Genomic DNA, 25,626 nt, shown 5'->3' with positions numbered 1-25,626 from the left:
TCAAAAATAATTTGTGAATCACTGCATTGTTTATGCCTCACACAGCGTCACAAGTTGAAATCAGGGTTATATTTACACAGGGCAGCATCTGTACAACATGCAATACATGCAGGGTCAAACAGGTTGTTTATGGCACATCATGCACTTCTGTCCAGAAAAGACGAGAAACAGAGGGTCAGGAAATGGACTCACTGCATTATTGTCTGAATAGCAGCTTAAGTCTAGCATTAATGTAAAATATTATTTTTAAATATAATGAATAATGAAGCCCACACCAAATTTATGTTTTCTGAAATAGTGCATTTCATAACATTAGAACATATCTAACATTTTCTTTACACTTAAGGCTAATAAAATCAAATTAAAAAGGAGAAAAACATGTTGTTTAGTGTTGCACTCATTTTATTGATCAGTGGTTAAAAGGTAATCAAAATCTCGAGGCACAGCGTCCATCTGAGATCAGATTTGTGCAGTTTGATCAAAAATAATAATCAGAAACATTAAAAACCAACACTTGAACCAATTTCTCTGGTCCACATTTTCAATCAACTTAAAAACAAAATAATACCATTCCTTATGTACCATGTAAAAGAATTTGAGAAATGCTGAGAAGTGCATCAAAGTGGAACTTTTGACAACTGTTTCAAAAGGATGCCAACCTTGTGGTAAGAACTTCACCATACGTCTGATCATACAGTACTCTTAGTTAAAGGGAGAGAAAAGTTAAAAGGATATGATTGGTTTGGCATCTATTTAAAAAAGGTTGCAAAGCAGTGGAGCACAGCACATATAAATAAGACAGCATTTCACCTCTGCAAAATTACATCGCAGATGAAAAGTTTAAGTTTGATGTGCAGCACTTAAATCCATATATAATTGCATCTACAGTATTTATTAGCCAATAATAAATTTAGATGTTTAACAGGATTCAAGGCTGCCTCATGACCCAATGAGAATTATATGGCTTGAATAAGACATTAGTGACTGTGTTTTGTTGCTTTGATTAAAAGAGAAAAGGAAAAAGTTTTAAAGGTTTGCAACTGATTACATAATTTGCTATACATTTTCTATTTACACGTGAGCTGCCAAAAATATAAAAGTTTCAATATTCACAAGAGACTATACAATAACCCTTAATCAGTAGGTCCATAAAAACTCCTGTTTTAGCCCAAAATGTAAAAAGAAGTATTCACCCAGTGTTTTAAAAATAGATATACAACACATATATAATACATTTACGAAGGCTGGACCATATTATAAAGACTTATGATAGTGCAACTACCTATTATATAGTTTTAAAAAAGGAGGCCTTTAAAAAGAGTTACATATTTTAAAAAAGAACTTTTTAAAAGTAGCATCTGTGCAGATTATTGCTGTGGACATTATTTCAAAACAGGAAGGCACTGCAGCCCTGACAGTCTGAGTCAAACACATTCTACACAAGGCAGGAAATGAAATAAGGTTACAGGCATCCCAGGGTTTAATCACAGGAGGGGTAGGCCACATCAGGGTTTGTAGGTAAAAGAAAAAGAGGGGCAGTGGGATCTGTGCAGGACAACATGGCGGGACACAGGAGGTAAAAGATATTTCTGAGGTAAAAGGTCACACAGACGTGGTCACTCTGTCTGCAGCATTATTGACCTCATTTTTGTTGGAGTCCAGGCCTTTGGCAGCGTTCAGGTCGTTGCGAAGGTTCTCAGCTGCTTTTTTCATGGTTTTCAGCTCACCAGGGTGAGGCGTGGCCCGGCGAAGCAGTGTCCCCTGTGTGAAGGAAACAGATTCACATTTGTGGTATAGTTCTTATGTCTGCAGCTCAAGAAGTAGTAGTTTACATTTGGCAAACAAACAGAATCTATATGCAATAATGTAATACATAAAAAAAATCAGTGGTCATTCTTTTTTTTCCCCATAAAACAAGAAAAAAAAGCTGTCAAATTAAAATTACATAAAATTTTCTTATGACAGAAAACACAACCTTGACAAACAATTTCATAAGTATTAGCCATTAATTTGATATGTAGCCTGCAGCAGCTTAAAAAGGCCGAAATGAAAGCAGCTACTAGTTTCATACATTTGTCTACTTTACAGAACTGTGACTCTTATACACCTGTTTGGGATCCTTGACATTTTAACAGAGGACAACATCTAAAATACAAATCTGACAATAAAACAGCGTAACCAAACAAACCTTTAGCCGTCCCTTTACAAATGTCTCCCCTAGTTTTTAACTATGCTAGTAGCTAACATCTGTATACAACTTTGGTCCACAATGAGGAATTCTTAAAGCTATACATTGGAGTCTCATCAAATGTATACATTCTTACTGTCTGCAGATCAATTTGATAAAATACTTTATTAGCGGTTAAATCAACATTCAGCCTGTTGGTCTCACCTTTTCATCATCATCATCCTCATCATCGTCCAAGAAGTGAATGGAACTGATCCTGTTCACTGCTTTGTTGTCCCACGTGTCATCGGCCATGTCATTCACCAAGCTCTCCAGGGCTCCACAGCGGGCGAGATTATCAGAGCCTGCAGAGACAACATATTACTTGAGTCTATGCATCACCAAAATAATAACGAGTACCTGACAATGACTTCAAGAAAATATTTCAAAAGATGAAAATCATTTTCGTTCTTATGATTGCTTTTCTGGAAACTTCCGATTTAAGAAACCACCAGATCTCAGTTTCAAATAGCTCAGTCCAGTTAGTCTTGGGCTGGGGATCGGAGGGTGGCCAGTTCAAGACCCATGTGGACCAAAAACGTTGGAGTGTGAACTGGCAGTGGAGAGGTTCCAGTTTACCTCCAGAGCACTGCTGAAGCCCTTGAGCAAGGCTCCATCCCTGAACAACTTGCTCTTTGGGCACAACATGATGTAGCTGCCCACCGCTCTACCATCACCCTCTCTCTATTTGCATGCCTACAGGCCATCTTGTGTGTGCACATGTGTATAGAGGCCTGTACATACATACATGTTTGAGAATAGAAAAAACAAAGAGTGGAAAAATAATTTCCCTACGGGGATAAAGTACCATTAAAAAAATTTAAGTCTGAGCTTAAAGTCATAGGCTCAGAGCAACACAATCTTCCAGACCCCCCAACCTCCTTGAAAAGCAAACAATAATCATTTTGCACTGAATCACATATCTTACAGACAAGCATAGAGCTGTAAAAAACAGCTGAGACAATAAGCAAACATGACAATAAACGGTTGTATCAGGCAGAGACAGAGCCGGCTCTCCGCAGCATCGCTACACCCAGTGGTGAGCCTTTAATGGCAGAAGGCCAGCCGCTGCTAAGCCTCTTTAGCTGTCCAATCCACCGCATTTCTGAAAAACATAACCAAGGAGGGCCTCAGGGGGCAGGATAGGTCCTGATCTGTTACAGGCGCTGTGATCTCTTACACAACCTCATAATTGACAGATACTGCAGGAAAGGATCAAGGCACGCAGAACACAGTGTGCTTCAATGACTAGATCATGTGATAATGCCATCAAAAACCACGGGGCACTACATAGTCTGAGATACTGTTAGAACTGATGAGCAGTATTACTCAAATGTCACAGGACTGGGGCTTTTTCATTATGGAAGGATAAATTTGACACATGGAGACACTGTTCCGCTTGGATTAAAAATGTCTACATAGTATAAATCTGATAAATCAGACTTGCCTGTACAATGTTATTCAAAACTTTATTGCAATGTCTTCCACTTTAAATTACCTTTATTGTCTGATTCATATGGCTGTTGAGGCAGCAATACACAAGTGAGCACCTTCTCGCCCGTGTCGGGATCAAAATCAGTCTGGAAGGTAAGGAGAGGCTGCGACTGGTTTTCTGAGAGCCACAAGGCCTTCAGTCGGAGTGTAGTTAGTGACATCGGTAAGTAGACAAGCCTGAAAACAAATAGAATGTAAATCAGTGACTGAACTTAAGAAATAACAAGATATCGGCAGGTTGATATTTTTTGGGTTCGTTGTTACATTAGTGTCACAAAATTGGCTGTTGTTTTGACAGTGACGAGAATAGAAGACACTCTCCAGAGCTGGGGGTGATTTTATGTATCTAAGGCACCAAACATTTCTGCTGCTTTCTCTGAAGGCAAATGTTAGACTAAAATGGGTACAGGCAAAGAAACACGGCCCAACGAATGAACCTAGGATGAGAGGTCAAGACATCACCAAAACATCTGAGAGTAGAAATATGTACTTCATAAAAAATGCATAAGCATGAAAAATCATTGTTAATTAAGTCTTCAAGTCACTGGAAGGACCATGTGTTTTTTTAATAATGTCCGTCACTGGGAAATGATAAGACGGTTTGGGTGTGTTGTTGAACGAACCTGTTTCCAGAGACATCGAACACATGCAGCTCTGTGGCTTGTGACAGCTCTGCCGGTATTCTCGTTAGTCTGTTCTCTCGTACACAGAAGACATTCAGACCGCTGCACCCACCAATCTGGAGAACAGAGGTCACGACATGATTTAGTTGTGTGTCAGTCCTGTGACATATGAAACTGCATCATGCGAATATACACAGAAATTATGGTTTTCTTTAAATAAACCCGATGAAAGAAAGGAAGTAAATCAGTCAGTATTTGACCACTTTGTCCCTAAATTAGTGATTTCAGTGGCAGAGCTGCTAAACTGTCAATAGGATTTGGCAGAAAGATCTAAAATTAGGACCAATTAGGCCTAGAAGCTGGACAAATAGAGTTGATGGTCCTGCTAAACTGCAGCTCTAATCTAGTCATCTGCACAGACCTCAGTGGGACACTGCCTCAGTTTAAGTCTCATTTTGTTTAAAAGGTTAGCCTTATCTTTCACACAAATAATTTGAATTTCTAGAATGGAAGTCTTTAGTAATTTTTTTAAATGTTCAAAAGTAACTATTAAATCTGCTTCTGTGTAGGCAAAGACAAACCTATGCCAGTAAATGTCATGAAGAACAAATCGATATTGAATAGAATTTTTTCTAAAAAAGGCCAAAGGTTAAGTAGATGAGAAAAGCTCAAATCAATTGTTGGGTCATGGTCACACTGTGATGGTTAGAGATGCCATCCATTGTGGGGTCGAGAAAACAGTTTACACCATCGCCATCCATTCATTGTGTAAACCAAATGTTATTTCCATCCAAACACTGCAGTCTTTGCATGGTTAAGACACAGGGGCATTGTACGGCAGCCCAAGAGTCTTCAGATGAAGCTTTAAACAGGCGTGCCGTCACTTCAACAGACAAGAGGTTAGAAAACAACAGCACGAAAAACACAATAGACGCACTCAAGACAAAGAATGAGCAACCGGAGTGAAGTGAGAGAGCACAAGTGAGAGTGCTGTTGGTTCAACCGTGAATGAACTTCAGACAGTTTGAACAAATCTGTATTTCGATGGCTGTATACAAAAATATGTAATAAAAATATCTGTCAAATTTAGCATTGTTGCAGGAATTTGCACTAAAATGTGGCAGGTGTTTGGTATAGTAAATGTTATATTTCAGTTCAGAATTGCCTCTCTAATCCAAACCCAACCACCTACTGATCTGAACCACCTAATCAACTGAGCTTGCGCCCCCTACTGGCAGAGAATGGAATCGTTTCTACTGCAGTATCACAGGAGATTCTCGATAGACCCATGAAATTGGCAAAAGCCTCAAATTAGTATGTCACATGGTTAGGAGACCTTAAAGTGTGGTACCTTATATAGTTAGCAAACAATCTCCAAGAATCAGCTACTTTACATTTGCATGCTAGTAGCTATGTACTTTAAGAAGTTAACTAGGTTACATTGGCAATTGCAGAAAAGAAACATTTCTAAAGAGGGGTGTTTCCACACTTGTTCTTCGAGTGCCAGTGTTGGGTTGTTTTTTTTCACTTCTCCCTGTGCTTTTACTCCTTTTTATCTGTGGTATCTCCTGTTTTTATCCATGACTCACTCTGCGCCGAGTGTTTTGTCAGAGTGATTTATATTGGGCGTTTAAGTTGTGCATTCTCCCTCTTGCTGGCTACACTTTCCCTGCTTTGCTCTCCTGCAGTTTGCAACTGTAATTTCCCAAACTTCATACCTTGATGAAGAATGTCAGATATTCTAGTGTCCCAGGTTGAATATGGAGTTTGGTGATGTGCCATTACACACGACTGGGTGATTGAGAATAATACAGCACATCTTTTCAATGTCTGTGTTTGGATATCAAATTGCAATCAATGCTGATATTTTATGCTAATAGATAGAGGGGTGATCATGATGTGGTACATTTGCATTTCATACAAACATCCATGCATTATTCAAGAAGAGCAGATGCATGTGGCAAATTACAGGATCTTCATTGCAAAGATATGAGTCTTGAAACCTGACTAGAAATTTCAAATAATGACCTATGACGACCTTTGGGAGGAGCAATACCAGTTAACCCATTCTGGTTCAAGTGTTGAGTATATCAACTACAGCATGACTGTGGGAATATACCAATTGGTGGAAACAATGATAATTTCATCAAATAAATTAAAAGTCCTGATGAAGTCTAGCTGACTTGGAACATTATTCTTTCAATTTGGCTGCAAGATAAATTGTTTCCATTAATATTTTTGTCAAGTTAATTCTGAATTCCATGAACTTTTAATGTGCATCCTCTCTGTAAGGTTAATCAATTGCTCTCACAAACTACAAACTCTCCCCTGAAATTGTTTGTCAATATATGAAAAGTTTACCTCCTTAGGTAATGATGTTAGCTGGTTTCTGTCACAGTTCAGGTTGGAAAGCCGCTTTAACTTTCCAATACTCCTCGGCAAACTCTGTAACAATGAAACAATCAAAACAAGAATTAGTCAAACATCATCAGCTATAAAAGGAAGCTTATAAAACACAAAGACAATCTGAATCACTCCATTTTACTCTGAATGTTTGGAAGTCCTATACTGAATACATTTCCCCATACTACTTTGATTATCAGTAGATTATTGCTGTCACACAGAGAAAAAATGTGCCTCTCCTAAAATGAAATAGCCTAGTCAGAGCATACCTGAATGTATCCCGTTGATGTGGCTTTTAGCCTTTGTTTCTCCGATCTAGCAGTAAGTAAGTGCATCCGTACTAACTTATCCTGACCTACTGATTTGACTTGTGAATCAAGTCGTCCCTCTTCCGTTTATATTGAACACACAACAAACTTAACCTGAGCCCTCAATTAAATGTTTTGAACTATTGGCACTAAATATTTGCAAACATAACAAACTCTAATATGTTATGTATTTAAAGTAACCACAATTAGAGAAGGCGTTTTTGATTTTGAACTCAAACTAGTAAATTCTTGTTTCATGTTATGTGTAATCAACAGGCCATTTCCATAAATGTAAGTACTATCCATCTGTTCTACAAGTCAGTGATTTCATTAATTTTCTGACAAGTCATTGTTCATTATAATGTTATTCTAATGTTTTAATCTATTGTAATTATATTTAAGTGTGGGCTATCTAATAAAAGTCATATTTTTCACCGAGTATGCTGTGTTGATGCAGCCAATACATCGATAAGAATGTGATTTAATTTGAAATGATTAGAAAACCTACACCAAACCATTATGTAATGAGCTGCTGCCTTCAAAATGACTGCTTTCATGCAATTGAAATACTTGTATTTGGACAGGCCTCATGCTGGCTTTGCCTACAGCGGTTACCACGAGCCATGCAAGTCAGACTATTTAAAATAACTGCCAAAGCAACTAGAGAGATGTGGATGCACACCTACCTGTAGTTGGTTCTCTGTGAGCACAAGTTCTGTAAGGCTTTCACAGTTACCAATGCTCTCTGGAACGTAAGCTAACCTATTCTGATCAGCTTTCAATATGGAAAGTTTCCGGAGTTTTCCTGCAAACACAAACAAAAAAACATTCATTAAAATAAATATTTGTTGTGATCAATTGTGTTCATTATATCTTGTGAGACTAAAGTACTTTTCCAGTTTTTGCTTGACAATAAAGTTACAAAATAGAAGTTGTTCAGATATTGATCAGCGGTCTGATGAAACATTTGTTGTCTTAACTTCCATGGTTTTAACTAAGGCTGCCACAAACAATTATTTTGATAGTTAACTAATCACGGATTATTCGATTTGTCAACTAATGTGCTGTTGTGGAAGGCAAGTTGTATCTTGCAGATATTGCATCGCATACTTTTCTCTTTTGTTTTCTTAAAATGCTTCCAAACATTTGAGCTCTGTTGCTGGCAGTTAGCCATGATAGCAGAGACCTTCGGGTATAACTTTGTGTGACATCACGACTGACACCAATTACCACTACTGCCTATGTGTGTCAAGGACAGAAAGTTAGAAGCGGCAGTGGAAGGTGCAGCAGCAATTTCGAGATAAAAAAAAAAAGACTTTAAAGGAAAAATATTACATTAGTTGTCGACAATTTTAAGAGCTGATTTAGTCATGACTTTCGATTAATCATGGCAGCCATAGTTTTAATGTAAAACAATACAAACAAGCTGATTTAAATATGCAGAATCCACATGTTTACCAATGCTTTCTGGGAGGAAATCAATGAGGTTCTGAGACACCAGAAGATCAGTGAGGGACACCAAACAACCCAACTCCTCTGGAACTCGTTCTATTTTGTTTTCTGAGACATCCAGACACAATAGGCTTTTCATACTGCCCATCTCCTGAAGTTCAAAGCAGAAATTATGATATGCAAACACCAATATGACAGCAATACAATAATACAGTATGTCTCATCATTGCTGTGTATTTGACAAGTCTTGTACTTGTTTGTGCATCTTGTTCATTATTTTACACTGATACCAAAATGTTTAAATTTAAATGATGGTACAGACCATAACATCATTTCAAATACAGGAACGACAGTGTAGGATTAGCTTACTGCAGGAATTTCGGCCAACTGGTTTCCATCCAACCACAAGTCCTTTAAGCTGACGAGACAGCCGATTGACTCTGGCTGTGTGTGAGTGAGTGATGTGGGCAATGAGAGAGAGAAAGAGAGAACAGATGCACTGTTAGAGACTTCTGACAATGTGCTTTTTGGTTTAATTCAAAAAATACATTGTGTGCACCAATGGGCGTTGAGCCTGCAGCTAATCAAAGGTCAAGCCAAAGACTTAACTAGCCTAAATGGAATATATAACTGACCCTATACTCAACTATACAGCATATAATAAGTTTAAGAGACGGTCAATATAGACCTAAAATTCACTAAATAATAATTGTCAAAAGTGAAAATAGAACAGACCGTGGAATATTGTAAAGATTCATTCAATTCAATGTGCAGTACATGAGTGAAGAAGAAGCTAGAAATAAATCAAATAAAGGGCTATTTTCTTGTGAGTCTGACTTTGCTTAATGTCACACTAAATTATCTGTCATCTGGAAGTGCTCATAATATTCTGCTTTGTGACCAAAACTCAAAGCAGGAAGTCGGGCACTCGTGTGTGAGATCAAGTGAAAGCAGTTCTCTAGAAAAGTTAAACTACTTAAGACACAACAAGAACAAGAAAATAGGAAGTTTCTGGTAGTCTTGTAGATAAAATGGGGAGGTGGGGGGGACTGTGTTTGTTTGACGGAACCACCTCATCCAGACTGGTTTCTCCGGTGAGAGACAGGCATCGCACAGGGAACATTTTAGACTTTTTTGATTTAATTACTGTAAACTTTCAGCAGCAGAACTTGACTGTGTCAACGATTCGGTTTGGACGGGGAAAACTGCCTCCGTGTATCATCTCTATTGTTTTCTGATGGCTACCGCTAACAGACCGAACATTGCGGCTAGGATCCCGCAGGCCATCTGGGCTGTCCTCAACGCTGCCTGACTAAATTAGAACGTCACAATAACATTGCAATAATGTAACATCAGAAAATATAAACATTACGATGACCTATGGAAACATTAGGAATTTACAACAGGTAGTTCTGTTCTATATATAACACTAAGAAAGAAAACACAACTTACCAAACTGTACAATTCATTGTTTCCAAGGTCGAGTTCTTCAAGTCTATGAAGCAAAGATAGCGACCTGCAGATGAGAGATGCTTGTTAAAGATTTGCTGCATGTTATACAACTTTTTAAACTCAGCACAAAGTTGTTGATCAGTTGCACAACTTCTTTGTCTGTACTCACACACACACACACACACACACACACACACACACACACACACACACACACACATTAGAGGAGTATACTGTATGTATGTACACAGACAGTACATTCATCCTGTGACTGTGAATACTTACTCTGGTAGGAATGTCAGTAGATTTTCTCTGAGTTCTAATGATGCCAAATTAGAGAGGCTGCAACAACAGGAAAAACAAATAACTTTATGTTGTTGAAAATGCCAGAAAAACATTGCAGCTTCTTCATTAGTATTGTGAATATTTTTTACTTCCTCAAATTCTTGCCTGTTAACTATCCACAATGCTCTGTGTATGGTGGGTAAAATTAAGGATACAAAATGTCTTGTAATCAGATATCTGGGAACAGGAAGTGCTTCTGAGGTGTGTCTGTCTTATCAAGGCTGTAAAATCACGGCATGAAGCACAAACAAGAGCCGCATGCTTTCAATCAACAGCAAAATGTCTTCACAGCATCATCGACCAAAGTACAGGGTTATGGTGCTGTAGAGCTGTTTAGATACACCTCAGTACTGTACATATACACAGGGAATGGAGAATTTTACAACAGCCAATTTATGCAGGACAATGTCCATTTTGTTATTATTATTATCAGTAGACACTGTAAATAAAACACAAATGCAACAAATAGTTCAGCCTTAAATAATCTTTTCTATGCAGGGCAGGCAGTTTGCCCGTTAAAGTAAACTTTGACAAAATGTAATTAAGTCAGTCATCTAACAGCTAAAACCAACCATGAGATTGTATTTAAAATGCTCCAGCACATGTTTGTGTTTGTGATGGACCAGCAGGTCAACATCTTTACAACATTCTGAGACTAAACAACAAAACAAACAAAACTACTATGTATGAATCAACTTATATGACACAAAGGCTCTTTCCGTGACTCTTGTGTTGTTTTACAGCAAACACCTGAATCAGAAATGAAATGACAGACACTGAGTGTCTCAGGTTTCTGTGAAAGGGATTTTTCCTCCACAGACGACGCACTAATCTCAGAAGATAAACCAGTGATGTCATTTAAACCCCTGAAAATCTCATCCTTGCTTCCAACTCTGTTATGCTTTTCATTACCTTCTTTCTTTGACAAAGAGCAGGACTCGACTGCTTTATGTAAGCTAAATATGAGACACATGTGAGGCACATGCTGTACCATGAGCAAGAAAGTGTTAGGAGATCTCTTGAACTTCTCTGGTAAAACTTTTCCAGAACGATTACAAAATCCAGCTAATGTTAATCAATCATTACTGTGTAAGTTCCAGCTTTTTCCCAAATTGATAAACACTCTACACAGTATGACAAATTGTTGTTATGTTTGAATAAGTAGTCTATAAATTACAAGCTTTGGAAAAGAGCTGTTTTCTAAATAAATGATTTTATGAGACATTGGAATATATTCAATAAAAGACAAGAACAACACTGAAAATTGTTAGAGAAAGACATGACTTGTAAAAAGGACAGATCATCAATCGAACGCATAATTAATGACACATCCGAAAGAACATTTGATTCAAAGTAAGCAAAAATTTCAAAGCTCAGTCTGATGCTCTAAAAGTAAGTTTTATCATGTTACAGAATATGATACAACCCAACAAATTCTCTACATACAACTCAGTTACAAACTATTTTATCCCATGCAGGAAAATCATCAGGGTACAGACATCTATAATCCATGATAATGCAGGACTTCATCCAAAAATCTGCTGGTTTCCTGTCTCATATTAAACTCAAATCTAGGTCCATCACAAGTCTTCATACTGTAGGCGTAAAACGTTACAGCAGTCTGTAAGTAACAGTGTTATTTAAATGTCAACAATCTTGACCGACAACTGTGAAAGGAGCAAGAACAAGAATTTCTTGCATAAACCAGTCAGACACCTTGTGCATTATCCCTGGACAGCTGAGCAGTAATCCTTAATTCATAGCATTTTTCTGCATTTTAGTTTCAACTATTTTAGCAGCAATTTTGAAGTATACCATCCAAACCTGCAACAATAATTCACTGTGGACTGCCGGACATCAGCACAAGTGTTAACGGTGAGCAATGTCTAAAAGTGACTATATGTGGTACACTGTGGCATCTACTGTATTTATTTTACATTTCTGTGAATTTTTTGATGCATTCATAACACTTAGTGCTAAAAGAAACTATAATCAGAGAGGAGCAAAACAGAATGCTTTTTGACCTAGACACAGTAAATGTATCCCTTTAAATCCATCTTTCATTCTAGCATTCTACTGAAAATGTCCCTTATGACAATTAAAGCAAAAACCAAATACTTTTGTTATTAAATTTAATTACGAGCCAACAATAAGGAAGAGCTCTCAGGATAAAGACAGGCAGACATGACGTTTCACTGTGGCAGAATATGTGCATCCCACCACAACCCTTTTATAAAGAAAGACTGATAGAGCCCAGTCAAGAAACACTGACTAGTATGTCTGAGAAGTGTACTGTGAAGGATGTGCTAGACAAAACATTACAATCATGACACAGACTACACGTGTGTTCTTGTTTTTGAAAGGACTTCAAGCTTTTCATCCAAGTCCAGTTGACTTTATCTAACACTGAGATTTCCCAGGTGGGCAACAGATGATAATGTATTGAAGAGCAGACATAAGAACAACTATATCCTCCTGTGATTCCTACATCAGGATAAATTACTGTCAATTTTTGGTCGAGTGCAATTCCCAATTCACATTATAAATAAAGCATTGTGGTTCTTGCCTACTAATCCTGTCAGGAGACATTGTTTTGTCTCCTGACAAAATAAAGGTAAAATCATACTTGCTTACAGTAGGGCAGCTAATGCAATGTAAGAATAATCATCTTTGTAAACCCACAACATTACTTTTCACCATTTGATCGATAAAGATGTTAGTCACTTCTGAATGAAAATTTTTGTATTTGCTTCCAATATGAAACTATGTGAAATGCTTTTCTGGCAATGTTAAGCCTTGTGAAGACAGGTGTGATGAAACACTGTGTGGTTTACTTACTTTCCAATGTTATCTGGAAGAACTTGCAATGAAATATCATTGATGGAAAGGCAAGTTAAATTCCGCAGCTCTGGAAAAGTTTCAGGTAACCTGGAAAAACGAGAGGAGCCACAGTGTGAGAACCCTGCATAAGGTACATTGGGAATACTTTAAATCATTGATAAAAATTTAACTGTAACTTGGTGATAACTGGACCAACATTTTACAGCTAACATCAAGATTGCTTTCTAATGGAATGCCTATGTTGATTTATTTCTACTTAGACCACTCTAAGGAATGTTAAGCAAGAGTTCAGCCATAAACTCTTAAAAAAGTGAGCTTGGCCATTTTCTGTACAGATAAATGTGAATGCTAGTGTTCTTGTTTGCGTGCGTCCTTGCATCTTTGACGCACATATTTTGACAGGAACGTACGTTGTCTGATGATCGTGCGTCCCTGGGACACAAGCTTTAAATACTTACAATAAAAAAAAATCGATGCTTCCTTTTTTCACGATATAATACTGGGGAAAAACGCAGCTCCATCCAACAAAGATATTCACAATTTTTCCATTTCTCCACTTAAATTTCAAACCCGGAAACCACCATTATGTTTTGATCTCACATGAGCTTTTCGCTCGAGTTCCTCGCCACAAGACTCACCTGAGTGATTCAGTTTTATTAAAATCGACCAAACGGCAACACCACGTCTGCGCGTTTTACACGCTGCAGTGACAGCCAGGAGTTAGTGAGACCCTTTTAAGTCCTGTTTGGTTTCTCTTATTAAAGCACTATGAAAATGTCTGCTGATGTGATTAAGCGCTGTACAAATAAAAGTTGATTGACTAATTGATTATCACCGTGCCTCCAAAAAAGATGCAAAAGTTGGAGAAAAAGCAAGAGACAATGAGTGCTTTCTCGAATGAAAAACAATCAAAGTTAACAAAACAAAGTTAATGAAGAAAAAGAGACAGGTATTACTGATGGATATTACTGAAATTTGTATGGAGAAGGTTCTGTCAGCTTGCTGCTGGTTCCACAGGAGTATATGAATTAAAGGGAAAAAAACTATTGAGTGAAAAGCAAAAGTGAAAAAAACTGTATTACATCTCTCTTTATTTATATAACTGTTTTTTTTTTAAATGACTACCAGGCATTAACATTTCGATAAAACTAATATAATTTTTATTTTTTTAAATTTTTATTTAAACAGTTGACATCATTATTAATAAAATCAGTAAAATTAACAGTTAAGTATTAATATTGTACTATTGGCAAAACTCAATCCTTGCATACAGCTTCTACCATATATTCTGCTTTTACTTCTGGGATGCATAAACGTCGTATTGGGATGCACAAATTATTCTTGGAGCACATCCCAGGGATGCACTACTTTCATCAGGCAAAATGTGAACGCTCTTAGATATTACTCGTGATTTAACTGCAATATTCCAATTAAACAAACACAATATGTTTTCAGCAGTTTTCTCATCTGAATGGAGACATGCAAACCACTTGCACACAAGTGTTATTCCACCCATGATTCTGTTAAATGCTGCAGACTGACCAGAAGGGATTACTTAGATGGTAGTTGTGGTCACACTTTGCTTCCTCTGAGGTGAAGTATCTCTGAACATCCCAGAGAAGTGTAGCTTTGTCAGACTACAATGTATGTAAACCATATCATACACCGTAACCCATGTGCCCTAATGAAATGTGTTTTATTTACAAAGCCTTGAAATTTGTTTTCCACATGTAGCAAGTAAGCAATTGTTAACATTTTGTTTAGCAGAGGAATATTTTTAGTCAGCTTTTGACACGACATTAAAAAATTTTGTAACAACAGAAATCAGGTTTTGTTATGTTATACAATGGGATTCTAAGTTTGAATGTATTTCAATGAGTACCCTATAAAGGATTAAAAACTGACCAGTAATCCACTGGTATTTGGGGTCAGGAACAATGAAGCTATATGGTACATTCAAATTGGAACCTGCAACCAACCTCAAAATGAACAGACTATTTATAAAATAGCTAATGAGGACAATTAGTTAGTACTTGCAATATTTGCTGACACTATCAAGATTTCTTTATACAGGTCATATTATGAAAAACCCGTTTTTCTAGTCCCTACATATATATAGTATGTAGTGGTCCTCTCTGAACCTACCAGCTCCTAGAAATTGGAAAACAAAAAGGTTCTGTATCCACTCATGAAATGACCACAAACTCATGAAATGGTGCTCAAACATGCTGATCAGAATCAACGTCCTTCATGACGTGATGAAAGGAGAGATTTGCATTACCCAACCCCATCTGTGCGAGAACACGTCCCTCTACCCAGACAAGGGAGCATCCATCCACGAGCTGAAGCTCAGTGTGTCCAGTGGTAAGGTCACAGTGCGTTGCATTGTCAACACTCAAGCTAGACACATAGACACACAAGTTGCTCAGTTGTTGGTTGTACAAATCAACACAACTGCTTCTATTCTGTCCCAGCCAAAGAAGAAACCCTGGTTATGTTTCATTTTTAATGACAATGTGCTGGCTATATTGCCTGCAAATTTGTTTATGTGTGCAAACTACTTCACTTCAGCTTGCTTCAGCAATGACGGTCTGCAACAGTAGCTGAAATGAGTTTCATGTTAAAGTAACGGTCGACAAGCACCTCTGCCCCTCAGCTGTGTGTCTGTGTGAGTAACATGCCAATGGGTATATGCACATGTGTTTGCGTCCAGTGTGTCCCCGGCGTCCTAGTGATCCATAGCAATACATCCACTGTACAATGTACTCCACACATTAGCCCATGCTACTGTTAGCCACATCCTCTCGTATACAGGCGGGGAGTTGACAGACGGGGATCATTAGTATTTAATGGTGCAGACCAGAAGCAGCCTGTTCTCAGTAGAGCTCATTTGAGCGACTTTTAGACAGCAGAAATTCCGGATCACAGATCAGTTTGTGACAGTACATTTCAAAAACTGTAGTTGGATGTCTGACCGCCATGTGAAATTTGGTAAAAAGAGTATAATATGGGCCTTTAACACTAGAGATGTATGGTTCACTTCTTCCATTCTCATTCAACTCAAGTATTCAAATAACTTCTAGTGGCCTGCAGTACTGCATTGGCATCCTCAGCTATCAGTTATGAAACCATGAAACAATCTGGACTGGAACATGGATCAGTGCAATGCTACAGTGAATTAATATAGCATTAAAAAATAAATATATTAAAATATAATTTGAAAAATAATTATTTACACTGATTAAACCATTCACATCATACATAACTGTAAATTCCATATATGAAATATCCAGATTGAGTGTTGAATATTCCCAGAGATTTAAGGCTGAAAATGAAATGCTGTCACAATTCCAGCATTTTTTTTAATTAAAAATAATTAAGACTTCTATACCTTGTTAATGGATTTCCACTAAAATCTGCTACTTGGAGGGCTTTGCAGTATGAAATGCTTTCTGGAAGTTCCATAATATCTGAATAAGAAAAAAAGACAAAACAGTAATCCTTCAAGGTCAAAACATTGCAAAATTGAAGTGCTACAGTCATAAACAATACAAACAAAACATTGATGAAGCACAACTTAACACATTAATAGTTTTGCAGTAAATATAGTGCAGCATAAACCTGTTACATGATTCATTAATTGTGTTATTAGTAGTAGAAAATACAAAGCAAAGTTGACAAAATTTTTCTCATGTACAAAACCTAAACCTTAAATCACGACGCAACATAATTTTATTTGTTGGACATCACTTTTAACTTGAAAAAAAGAATAAAATATCCTCATGTGCATTGAAAAAATTAAACAGAAAACCAGGAATAAAACACAGTTTGTAACAAATGGTTGTAATAAAATATTTTGGTTTACTTAAACGTCGCATGGGTACAACATTGCTTCCTCTTACCATTTCGGGAGACATCCAGTTCTACCAGCTGCATGAAGTTGGCTATTTCTGGTGGAAGTCTCTGGATCTCATTGTCACTCAGGCCAAGTTTTCTTAGTTTCACAAGCTGGAAGAATGGCTAAAAGGTGAAAAGAAACACATTTATAGTCCAAATATAAAACAGGTTTCACATCAACTACTACCTGGTGATCTCTGAGTGAGGATTTTACTTTGCCAGTCTGCAAAACATCATCTCGACTCTTAGTGAATAACTAACCTTGGTTCATAAAAAATGATTTAAGTGCAAAAGAAACACATTAGCAGTACTGTACTAATTTATGTTGTTGTGGTTCAGTGACACAAACCATAAGCTGTAGGTTCTTATCACATGAGCATCTTAAAAAAATATTATAAGGAATGAAACTGATAAAGGGGGTACATTTAGTGCTCCAACAGGAGCAGACTAGTCTGAACTACAGATGGGTTTGGGAAGTGATGACCTCCATTGGTTAGTCCACTTCATAACATGCAAATCTGTAACACAATTATCAGTTGACAATATCAGAATTGTCAAAATATGGTTGAGTACAGCTGAAGCATTTGCATCATCTCTAAATTATCACCTATGACCCACGAAAATAGAAATGGGCCCCATCCTCCACTAAATTCTGCTTTAAATGTGAAAACTTATTTGCAAATTGTATGTCCAATGCTTTGGACTCATTCCGAGATTTTTTGTTTTCTCCCTCAGGCTGTGTTTAACTATTCCACAAAATTTCGTGAACATTTGGTTGGTGTTGTTTTCAAGTGTGTTTTTCGACCTTTTGAAAGTCATGAAAAACATAACGTATGCCCATTCTGTTCGTAAAGAGGTCTACCCTCTCCCCAGACCCTGTTCATTCATTCATTCATTCATTCATTCATCTTCCAACCGTAACCACTTCATCCACTGTCGCGGGTCGCAGGGTGCTGGAGCCTGCCCCAGCCAACTGGGGGTGTGAGGCAGGTTACACACCGGGCGAGACACCAGTCCACCACGTGGCCGCATATAAACACAGACAAACATGCACACACACACTCACACCTACAGGCAATTTGGGACCGGCCAAGTAACCTGAAGTGCATGTTTTTTGTATTTGGGAGGAAGCTGTAGAACCTCGAGAGAACCCACACAGACACAGGGAGAACATGCAAGCTCTGTACAGAGTGGGACGTGAACCCGGAACCGTCTTGTTGTGCGGCGACAGCGCTACCCACTGCGCCACTATGTTGCCCCCCAAAAAACATGTACTGTACTCAAAAAAATAAAATAACATACACATGTGTGTGTGTGTGTGTGTATATATATATATACAGTATATACACATTCTGTGTGAAGTCAAATATAGATTTATGCCCTTCTCCAAGCTGTAACACTAAGCCATACACATCATGTTCATGAAATGTACTTTACACAACTGAGAACTATCAAAAGTTGTATGAGACTTGTATGATTTGATATGTCGTATAAATTTTCTGTTGTTCTTTCTTATTTTATCACTTAATTTTATCCACTTAAATATTACATAAAGTTTTTTAAGCATTAAGTAAAATTGGGTAACCAAAAAAATCTCTCTTATTCACAGAAAATGTCTGTATTTTCTCATTTAGCCATATCTCCACTCTCAAGTGCTCTTTTTCCACAGACTATATTTCAAGCCGCGGGTTTTCGCTGTCAATTTCTGAGAGGCGTATTTAGTAGGCAAAAGCAATTACAACAAGCCCCTAACGAGTGTGGGTAGAAACTTGCCTGTGTGGTGGTAAAGCAGTTCAATAACAACAATGTTTCAGGTTCCCCTTACGTTTCAACAAAAGCAGTAAAGGCACCCTCCTGAATTTCACTGCTGGCATTCACTTTCTCTGCCGGTCAGAAGGAAGCTGGCAATGAGGGCTCATCTTTTAATACAGTTGATAAAAACTTACATTTATCAACAGCTCAAGTATTCTAGTTAGTTAGTTGTTAAATACGCTGTGTGCTATTGTGCTCTGGATGTTCAGTACATCAAAAACCCTGAATGACGTTAGTAAATTGATTTTTTTTTAAATATTCTCTCTATCCTCATGCAACATACAACAGTGTAACACAATGGCTGCGTACTTCAGGCAATGGGTTGCATAGAGGGTTTCTACTTTTCTACTGCGATTACGGTAAACTTATTATGCAATCAATGTGTCACTGCTGAAATTGAGGAGTTCTCAAACCTTTTTTTTGCAGGCACACTGACAAAGGCCTAAATGATTTGGGTAGCGCATGAATTTGAAAGTGATAGTTTCAAATCAGTCAGTCAGTGATTGACTGACTGACTGACTGACTGACTGACTGACTAGTTCGAAAGTGTCAGTTTGAAAAGGCCAAACTATGGAAGGCAAGGGGGAAGCTTTAACCATACCCCTTCTGGCTCCCTGTTTCATTAGCTTTTTGAGCTTGAGTGCCATGCTATATCGTTTTGTCTGGATCTCAAGAAGATGATTTGAAAGATTCATTCTATCAATGTGCTTGATGTACAGACAACCTACTCAGCTCAACACACAGAACACTCCCAGCATGCAATGAGTTCTTGTGAAATGTCTAATAATATTTAATAGTATTGCCCTGAAGCTGCACCACATGGTGTATAGCTTTCTCATTCTGTGTGTTGGATGTGGCTTGGGAGGAAAAACACAAAAGCAGCATATGGTTCAATAATAATACTGTTTCAATGTCAGATCAACCACCTGCACATAAGATCCTGATAATATCAGCTTGGTGTGAGTGTCATATTTATGATGTGTTTGCATTTTTGAAAATAAGAACTAATGATCCAGCTGCTCATTATCTGCACACCATACCCAGATACAGATCCCGTTTCAACATGTGGACAATAAAAAAGCCCAAGAGTCCAAAAGTCTAACTCCACCCAAAGTTTTAAGGTGGTTGTAATCCATCAATTCATCATGCAAACAAAGCTGTAAGTCAAGACGACCAACTATAGTTTTGTGTCCAAAACCCTTTCATTTCACTTTCACAAGTTTCTTACTCAGAAGCACATAATGTCACTGCAGTCTCTCAGTCCCAAGTGCATAATTCAGAGGTGTCTTGTGATTAGATTCCCATGGGCATTTTAACAAGTAGTGACTTGTTTACTTATAAAGAACAAACATCAAGTCCGACAAATGATGAATCAAGTACAAATTCAATTCAGACAATGAATGTTCTTATCAAGTTTTTCTACTTTCTACTGCAGCTACTTGCTCTTTGCATATCACAGCGATCCCAGGTATAAAACCTTCAGTGTGAAATATTGAAAACCTTGTGAAAATAAAGGCACTTTCACACAAATGTTTTCTGATGTTTCTAATCTTCCTGATAACAACTAACACCAACAGAATGTTAAGAAAGACAATGTAGAATTCATTCTTCTGTATAAACATTGTACCGGTAATAAGCTGTGTGAGACCTGCATTAGCACGGAGACAGCAAACCTGTTCTTCCTGTTAGTGTCACAGCTCTCCACCCCAAGGCTTTACCATGTGTGACAATCAAAAAAACAAAACAGGCTGGGTTAGGAATAGATCAGCAATTCTGAGTCCAAGTAAATGTTTGAATCTTCAGTTTCACTTTAAAGACTATTTGTCACAGAGAAAGCAGGAGCTGAGGGTGGTTTGTGGGAAGTGAGTGCATGGTTAATGACACCACAAGTCATCAACAAAAGCTTTTAATGTATTCAGATCACACAACAAAAAAGTTTATGGGATAATAACAAGAATTCTTATATAACATCAGAGAGAGCCATCACTAGATGGCTTATCCCTTCAGACCTTGCAAAACCAAACAGTGTATTTGCATTGCTACAAGTTCTTTCATTTCATTAGTCATTCACATATTAATATCAAAATCATAATGAAAAAGAAAAAATCCCAACATAAAGATAAAAATAAAGAACTAAGCTCATCTGAATCAGCGGTGTGTGTCCAACTGCAGTTACATTTAATCTGGTTAAAAAAACCCGAGTCAAAAGCAGGGATCTAAATTCAGTTTAGCCCCCAGCTTCCTGCTCTGGGCTTCATAGCATCACTAGCTTTACCACTTCACACATGACACATACCTTCTACCTTTCTGCCTCTAAGACCTTTGTACTGCCTCCCTTCATTCATTGCTGTCTTGTTTTGTGTAATGTTCGAAACAACTGAATGGTGTTAATTACAGACATCCACTCATGCTAAAAAAAATAAAGGAGGCTTCAGAAATAAATTACATCACCAACAGACTGTTGACTATTTTTTTTATTTAATTTTGGTCTCCCAGACCTTGAGTTGACATGCACTGTTTTGTTCAATCAACAGTCAAGAAGTCACAGATACCATGAAAAATGAAGGCCTCGTGATCACATTTTCCATCCATTTTTTTGAAGACATGATTACGTGCACAGAAAGGAATCAAATGATGAATCTTCTTTATTGTGAGGCAATCATGATCACACTTTGATTTCAATAAAATATACTTGTAATTGCTTTGTATGATGGAAAGGGGATTATATACATTATATACATATATAACAATGCTATTCTGACAACATTTATCCTACCATATGTGTGCAAGCACAGCGTTGCAAGCCTACATCAGACCAAGAACAAGGGTGTGTGTGTGGGGGTTGGGGGGGTGTTTCAACTAGGAAATAAATTGTTTACTGAATTTATGCTAAACTTTCCCAGAATGAAAATCAATGTAAACAGGCTCCTTGTAATTTTCAGGCAACACAAATTACTAAATAAAAAACGATTAATCGTCAGATTAAAGAGGCTGCAACCAGAGAATATTTGGCATTTTTACATCAGAAAAGACTATAATTGTATAACCTAAATTATTCTCTATTCTCTCTTAGGGTAACTACAACACATTACACACTTACGATGTTTTCAGTATGTCAGTCATTCAAAGCTCCAACACAATCACCACAACCTCACACCCTCAGTTTCACTGAAGGTGGGGAGAATGAAAACAACACACATTTTTAAACTGGACAAACAGGTAGGAGAATTTGCAAAGGGAATGAGCATTACTTTTCTTCTAATCCTGCTGGTCCCAGTTTGACTGCTGTTAAGGAAGTCAACACTACTGTTTATTGCCCATACCAATTGCATGTATCACGAGGGCCAATTACTAAATGGAACCTTTAAATAAACAAAGATGCAAGTTGGTGTAATTGGTGTATGAATAAGTTTCAACAAATCAAACAAGCTGCAGGCAGAACGCTCGCCTAGTTATAAAGTGTACTACAAACTTTTGGGTCAGGCCTTGATGAATTAGAATTTTTGAGCTGAAAGTACTGTAACTCTCTGCTCAAGTTCAACTTGCCTCATCTTGTCACTGCAAATGCACACCTTTTTTTTCTTTCATCCTGCTGGTATGACTGCCTCGTGCATGTCTTTATCTGCATGCTGCTTAACAGTCAGCGTCATTACTTTGTCTCTACTGTGCTACATTACTGTCGATACAATCAGAAATACGTGGTTGGCGGTCTGCGTTAGCAGCCTCTGAGGAACATGAAGAGGCCACACAGCATGAGCTGAACTGGACTGAGGTTTATCCAAGTGGACATTTCTTCAGCTCACTCAGCAAGCACTGATGACATTAGTTGAATACCAACAAGCAGAATATACAGTACATTTTTTTCTTGTCACCATGTAAAATAAATCCACCCCTCTCTCTTCTAAACATACTTAAAATATTTCTGAACTGAGTGTGGACATTCAAAAACTGTCAGTGTCGGCCTCTTGTCATGACAGCACACCATTCAATGTATGTATTAGTGAAGCTTCAACAAAACCCATAAAGCCGTCTTTGTTATCAGACTACCTTTTTTCCTGTGTGGACAACCTGTGACACAGACACAGGAGGCTGCTCGCATTATTTCTGTCCAATCAAAGTGCTCTGGATGGGCTGAGCTCAAACATATTCTTTCACCTCTCTTTTTTTTCACCTCTCTACATCTTGACAAGCATCCCTGCATTTTGTATTAAGATCAAGCACTCAATTATCTATGCAACTTAAATTATTCAAAACATTCAAGAATAAATGGGACCATTTTTATTGCTGTTGGAGGAATAGTTCTGAAATCTGCATACCTGCGAATAAAACAAAAGTAAAGGTTGTCAAGTAAAAAATGGTCCTTAAATCCAGTGAGCTTTGCATGTGACACATCGTGACCTGTGTTACAAGAAGTCAGGGCAGATTCTAAGCCTTATACCTTACTCTCCCTGGCTGTTAACCTAATACATTACTAAATGCACTGCTTGCATTTTAAAAGAGGACACTGGGAAAGAAAACACCTCACACATTTTACTCGGGTTCAAAAATACACTCTCTGAAGCACCAGAGAGTGCAACTTCTACTACAATAACAGCTTGAGAAAAATACAAGGAATGAAACACAAAGACCTGTTGCTTATTGGCAGTGCTAAGCTGTATGTCAGAGCAACATCACAGGTAACCCTGGGACTCTCACTTGGGACTGATAGACCATGCTGGCTTATTAGAATATACATGCAAATACTTGAACTCTTATGTCACTTAATCCAGATCACTGGAGTCACAAGAAAGAAGCCCAGGCAGTGCATTTGCGCCTCACCTAACTTGTCATTTATAAAGTAGCATGCAGCTCTCTTCAACAGTTTCCTAGTAGACGTAAACAAGTCCTCCCATCAGAGTCAGCAGTTTCCAGACAATCCAATTGTGATTTACCTGAAGGACGACTGCACAAATGACTACAGCTTGAAAAATTCAAGCTATGTGTTGGTATGTGTTTTTAGTCTTCTCTAAGGTATGCATGTGATACATAAATTATATGTAATATGCATTGCTGTTCTTCTGCCACATTTTGAGCAAATATTTAATTTTCTTTATTTTAAGAGTTGATGAAAGACAACCACAAAAAGCTGTTTGACTGAAACGTTTGCAGAAAGTACTCTAGGGCTTTGTTCGGAAGAATTATTGGTCCATAAATAATAAGAGCTGTGGGTCAATCAACTTATTGTACTTTTTATCAGTAGTCTGCTTTTTTGGTTATCAAACTTAACCTGGAAATTACATTTGAACATTTACAGTCCTATAGAATGAAATAGTTATTTTATTTGGAACATCGAATGCTACTGCAAGCTTAAAAATGTTTTCACCATTACAGTATTTGGTATTTACAGTATTGGACTATAAGGCGCACTGTCGATTTTGAGAAAATTAAAGGCTTTTAGGTGCGCTTTATAGTGCGGAAAATACTGTACTAATGTAATATGAAAACATTAATGTCAATTAATGTCACCCCACTACAATAAAGTTTGCACCACACAATCCCATATTATCAATATGTATTAAAATGTTTTGTTATAATAATTGTGACTGAAGTTAGTATTGCATTATTAAATTAAACCCACTTGATGCTTTCTGCAGGACCACACTGACAGCATCAGCCTTTGTAAAGTCATGTGTGTTTCTTAGTCCAGCTTGGTACCACCTGCCTGAGACATTTTGGACTCTGTTTATGAGTTAAACCCAGACTGTGACTCATGTGTTTAGTTAACCTGAGGTGGGAGGTGTGATTCAAGGGAAAATTCCACCTACACAGGTCGCCTGCCTGCTATGCTGATCTTGCGTAATTGTTGTCCCCGTGTCGCAGATCAGCTCAGTTAGCATCTCCTGTCAGAAAACTATTTAACTCTAGCTTTTAGCTTCATGTTCCCAAAATACGCTAAAGTGCCCTGCAATTAAACCCAATGAGAGGAATCTTACCTTGGGCAAGTCTCGGAGTTGGTTGGCATCCAGCAGCAGCTCCTCCAAACTCCGTCCATAGCGGTAAATCTCCTCGGGCACATACAGCAGGGAGCAGTGGCGTTTATCGATCATCTCCACATGACGGTTGCACCGCCACAGTGGAATACAGTGAAACATCACGGGGGGGTGCGGATGGAGCTCGTACCCGGGCGATAAACAAACGGAGGGGTGGGGGGGTGGGGGGGTGAGATGGGGATGCAACAGATTGCTACTGCGGGACAGCCCTGGACTTGTTTAGCCGTCAAACACGAAGCGAAAGTCGCTGGCAAACACCGAAACTCCCCCTGTACGCGAGTCGTCCTCCAGCTAACGTCGGAGTGTCGCCTCCAACACGGGGACTTGGTCTCCGTCGTTGTCTCACTTCGGTTAGTTCACACGCACCTGTTTTTATCTCGGTCTCTTTCTCCTTTCGACCGCCGTCGCTTTTGAAGCCCCTCTTTTAGCCTAAAAACACAGACTACATCTCCGTGGGGGGAGACTGTGGCATTTTCGGGGGGAAGGGGGGTTTTCCTCTTCGTCCCGGAGTTAATTTCCTCTCCCGTCCAGTTTGTGACCCGGAACATTCACTCCCTCATTCCAATCTACGTCATCATTCCGGAGCGCTCCTCCCCCCTCGGACGGGCCCGTCCCGCTCCGGGCCGCCATGATGGCTCCGAGGGCCGGCGGCTTTGTGTGGGCGGCCCAGGTGGGGAGAAACACTAGTTTTTAAATAAAATAAACTTAAATAGTTTATTTAGCACAGCTCAAAATGGAGGGTT

At 38.2% G+C, this 25,626-nt stretch overlaps 1 protein-coding gene across 1 annotated transcript; it reads right to left on the bottom strand.

Moving 5' to 3' along the window:
• Positions 1-390: 390 nt before the first annotated feature.
• Positions 391-25,429, bottom strand: lrrc1 (leucine rich repeat containing 1). Its single transcript, XM_068328141.1, has 14 exons — positions 24,827-25,429; positions 17,048-17,165; positions 16,537-16,615; positions 13,143-13,232; positions 10,245-10,301; positions 9,960-10,023; positions 8,877-8,951; positions 8,514-8,658; positions 7,742-7,860; positions 6,706-6,789; positions 4,345-4,460; positions 3,726-3,898; positions 2,393-2,532; positions 391-1,761 (listed from the first exon to the last, which is right to left on the bottom strand). The coding sequence occupies exons 1-14, from the start codon at positions 24,983-24,985 to the stop codon at positions 1,603-1,605; spliced, it is 1,578 nt and encodes a 525-aa protein (XP_068184242.1). The 5' UTR covers positions 24,986-25,429; the 3' UTR covers positions 391-1,602.
• Between the last annotated feature and the right edge of the window lie 197 nt (positions 25,430-25,626).

This window comes from Antennarius striatus, chromosome 11 (genome assembly GCF_040054535.1).
Source record: "Antennarius striatus isolate MH-2024 chromosome 11, ASM4005453v1, whole genome shotgun sequence".
NCBI classification, from domain to species: Eukaryota; Metazoa; Chordata; class Actinopteri; order Lophiiformes; family Antennariidae; genus Antennarius; species Antennarius striatus.
Note: the sequence above shows the minus strand (reverse complement) of the source record. Positions and strands in the feature narration are given on the sequence as shown.